The sequence below is a fragment of the Mandrillus leucophaeus genome, unplaced genomic scaffold, assembly GCF_000951045.1.
Source record: "Mandrillus leucophaeus isolate KB7577 unplaced genomic scaffold, Mleu.le_1.0 Scaffold988, whole genome shotgun sequence".
NCBI lineage: Eukaryota > Metazoa > Chordata > Mammalia > Primates > Cercopithecidae > Mandrillus > Mandrillus leucophaeus.
In genome coordinates, this window is record NW_012110785.1 from 240,061 (window position 1) to 243,047 (window position 2,987).

The window sequence follows — 2,987 nt, forward strand, 5'->3', positions numbered from 1 at the left end:
TTTTAGTAGAGACGGGGTTTCACCGTGTTAGCCACGATGGTCTCGATCTCCTGACCTCGTGATCTGCCCGCCTCGGCCTCCCAAAGTGCTGGGATTACAGGCGTGAGCTACCGCGCCCGGCCTTCTTTTTTTTTTTTGAGATGGAGTTTCACTCTTGTTGCCCAGGCTAGAGTGCAATGGCTCGATCTTGGCTCACCACAACCTCTGCCTCCCAGGTTCAAGTGATTCTCTTGTGTCAGTCTCCCGAGTAGCTGGGATTACAGGCATGGGCCACTATGCCCAGCTAATTATATATTTTTAGTAGAAATGGGGTTTCTCCATGTTGGTCAGGCTGGTCTTGAATTCCTGACCACAAATGATCTGCCTACCTCAGCCTCCCACAGTGCTGGGATTACAGGCATGAGCCACTGTGCCTGGCCCACTTTAGTCATCTTGAAAATAAAATACATCAAGAATGGATACTGATTTGGTGCCAAGCATGGCGGCTTGTGCCTATAATCCCAGCACTTTGGGAGGGGGAGGCAGGTGGATTACTTGAGGTCAGGAGTTCGAGACCAGCCTGGCCAACATAGTGAAACCCTCTCTCTACTAAACATACAAAAATTAGCCAGGTGTGGTGGTGGGCACCTGTAATTTCAGCTACTTGGGAGGCTAAGGCAGGAGAACTGCTTGAACCTGGGAGGTGGAGGCTGCAGTGAGCAGAGATCACGCCACTGCACTCCAGCCTGGTGACAGAGCGAGACTGTCTCAAAAAAAAAAAAAACAATGGATGCTGATTTGGGCCACATGAATCAACCTAAATAGAATCACAAAGCATGTAAATGTCAATGACATATCTGGGGGCCAACATATATCACCCTTGTTGAAGGTACTCCTGCTTACAGAGGTCCAAGGAAAACCTACTCTGTAAAAGACACAGATTCCCCCACAATCAAACTAAATCCCACTATTACCAAATCCAATTCTTCACAAACACTGCTTTGTGAAAGTTATTCAGAATATACTAGACATTACATGTGCACCTATAGCTTCTACTAGAAAAAACGAAAGCTGGAATTCATTCTTAACATTTCAAAACGTGTTCATACATTTTTCTAATTATTTTGTACATTAGCTAATACTCTAATCTGTTAACTGCTACCGTTAGGTTGTAAAATCTTGACTGCAATAGATTTTACACTGTCTAATCACCATGTGCTACACATTAGGTGCACTGGGAAGACGAAATACCACCCTGTGTACCCTTATACCCAAGTAGTAACACGGCATTTAAAGCTTCTAATCTGTGTCCTTCTGAGGGATACTGGTCTACTTGGGTCTGAACCCAATACCCTGACATCATGCAACTTCTAGCCTTCCCATATCTGTAACGAGCAAATTAAATTTCCTGAGTGGTTTCCACTTTGCTGACTGAACTCTGATATTTAAGCACTTTTCTTGGACTTTGACTAAAATGGAATTTTTCTTAAGTTTTCAAAGGTTATAGTTTCTTGCTACTAATATCAGAGGTCTAATTAAATTCTTTTGTAATATAAGTACATAGGACTGAAACAATGTAAAGTGTGTGTAAATTTTTTTAAAAAACTACAGTTATGACGGCACAGTAACTTTACTGACCATGTATGATCCTGATCCTTAAGATTAATAATTTATGTATTTTACTTTAATTTACTCCTTAAATGACCTGGAATAGAGATACATTTATACATAGTAAGTAACTTAATGTAATTATAAAATAATTTATTGGGTCCCAGTATTAAATTTTGAAAAATCAATGTTATTACTTCATTCTTTGAAGTGTTTAGCATAAATTAAATAATCATAAACATTAAAAATAGCAGGTGTTTCAGGGAACATGGGATCTCTCTGTATTATTTCTTAAAACTGCAGGTCAAGTTTGAAAAGTATCTTTAAAAGTTTATCTATGGAAATAGTAATTTTAAAGCACACAACAAAAACATTTAAGCACTATTAAAATATGAAAGCAAATCTGAACTAATTACTGCATCAGTGTTGTAAGATAAAATAAAGCACAATGTATAAAATTCATTCTAAAAAATTTAAAGGCTTTTTTCATTTTGTTTTTTAAAGATAATTACTCTAAGGCCAAGCACAGTGGCTCACGCCTGCAATCCCAACATTTTGGGAGGCCGAGGCAGGCAGATCACTTGAGGTCAAGAGTTCCAGTCCAGCCTGGCCAAAATGGCAAACCCTGTATCTACTAAAAGTACAAAAATTAGCCGGGTATGGTGACGGGTGCCTGTAATCCCAGCTACTCGGGAAGCTGAGGCAGGAGAATCACTTGAACCTGGTAGGTGGAGGTTGCAGTGAGCCGAGATTGCACCACTGGACTCCAGCCCAGGCGACAGAGCAAGACTCCGTCTCGAAACAATAACAAAAAAAGGTATCTTCCCCTAGTGAGAGAAAGCCCGTATCACAAGGAAGAAAGCAGTCTATTAAATATTACACTTCTGTCCACCCCCGATTTTTCTTTTTGACCCCCAAGTCATAACAGCTAAAAACCTAATCATTCACTGGGCTCACCTCAGAATTGTCCATGGCGGCTTTCAATATGTTGGAGTGTGCATTGACAGCCTGGACCGCAGCATTCTGAGCTGCAATAGCTTGCAGAGTGACACTTGCAGTTTGCCTCAGAGCATCTTCTAAGCTCTTGGCTAGAGCTTAAAAAAAAAAAAAAAAAAAAGAACAGTTAAAAAACAAATCCCTACCCCATAAATGACTAAACTTTTGCTGTTCTCCTATGTAGTCTTCCATTGCATTTCCCAAAAAATTTAAAAAGGAACAACAAAATACATGAGACTCAAATTTAGGGAATCAAAGTTTCACTTAACAGTATGGTAAAGGGTGGGTGCGGTGGCTCACGCCTATAATCCCAGCACTTTGGGAGGTCGAGCTGGGTGATCACAAGGTCAGGAGTTTGAGACCAGCCTGACCAATGTGGTGAAACCTCCTTTCTACTAAAAATA

General features: G+C 40.6%; 1 protein-coding gene across 5 annotated transcripts in view; it reads right to left on the reverse strand.

Moving 5' to 3' along the window:
* The window catches only part of IMMT (inner membrane protein, mitochondrial), a 61,572-nt gene that overhangs the window by 20,713 nt on the left and 37,872 nt on the right, over positions 1-2,987 (reverse strand). For all 5 annotated transcript variants that reach the window (XM_011971122.1, XM_011971121.1, XM_011971120.1 and 2 more), the window contains one exon: positions 2,545-2,681. In XM_011971122.1, the coding sequence (XP_011826512.1) occupies positions 2,545-2,681 (137 nt within the window). The remainder of the gene's footprint in view (positions 1-2,544; positions 2,682-2,987) is intronic.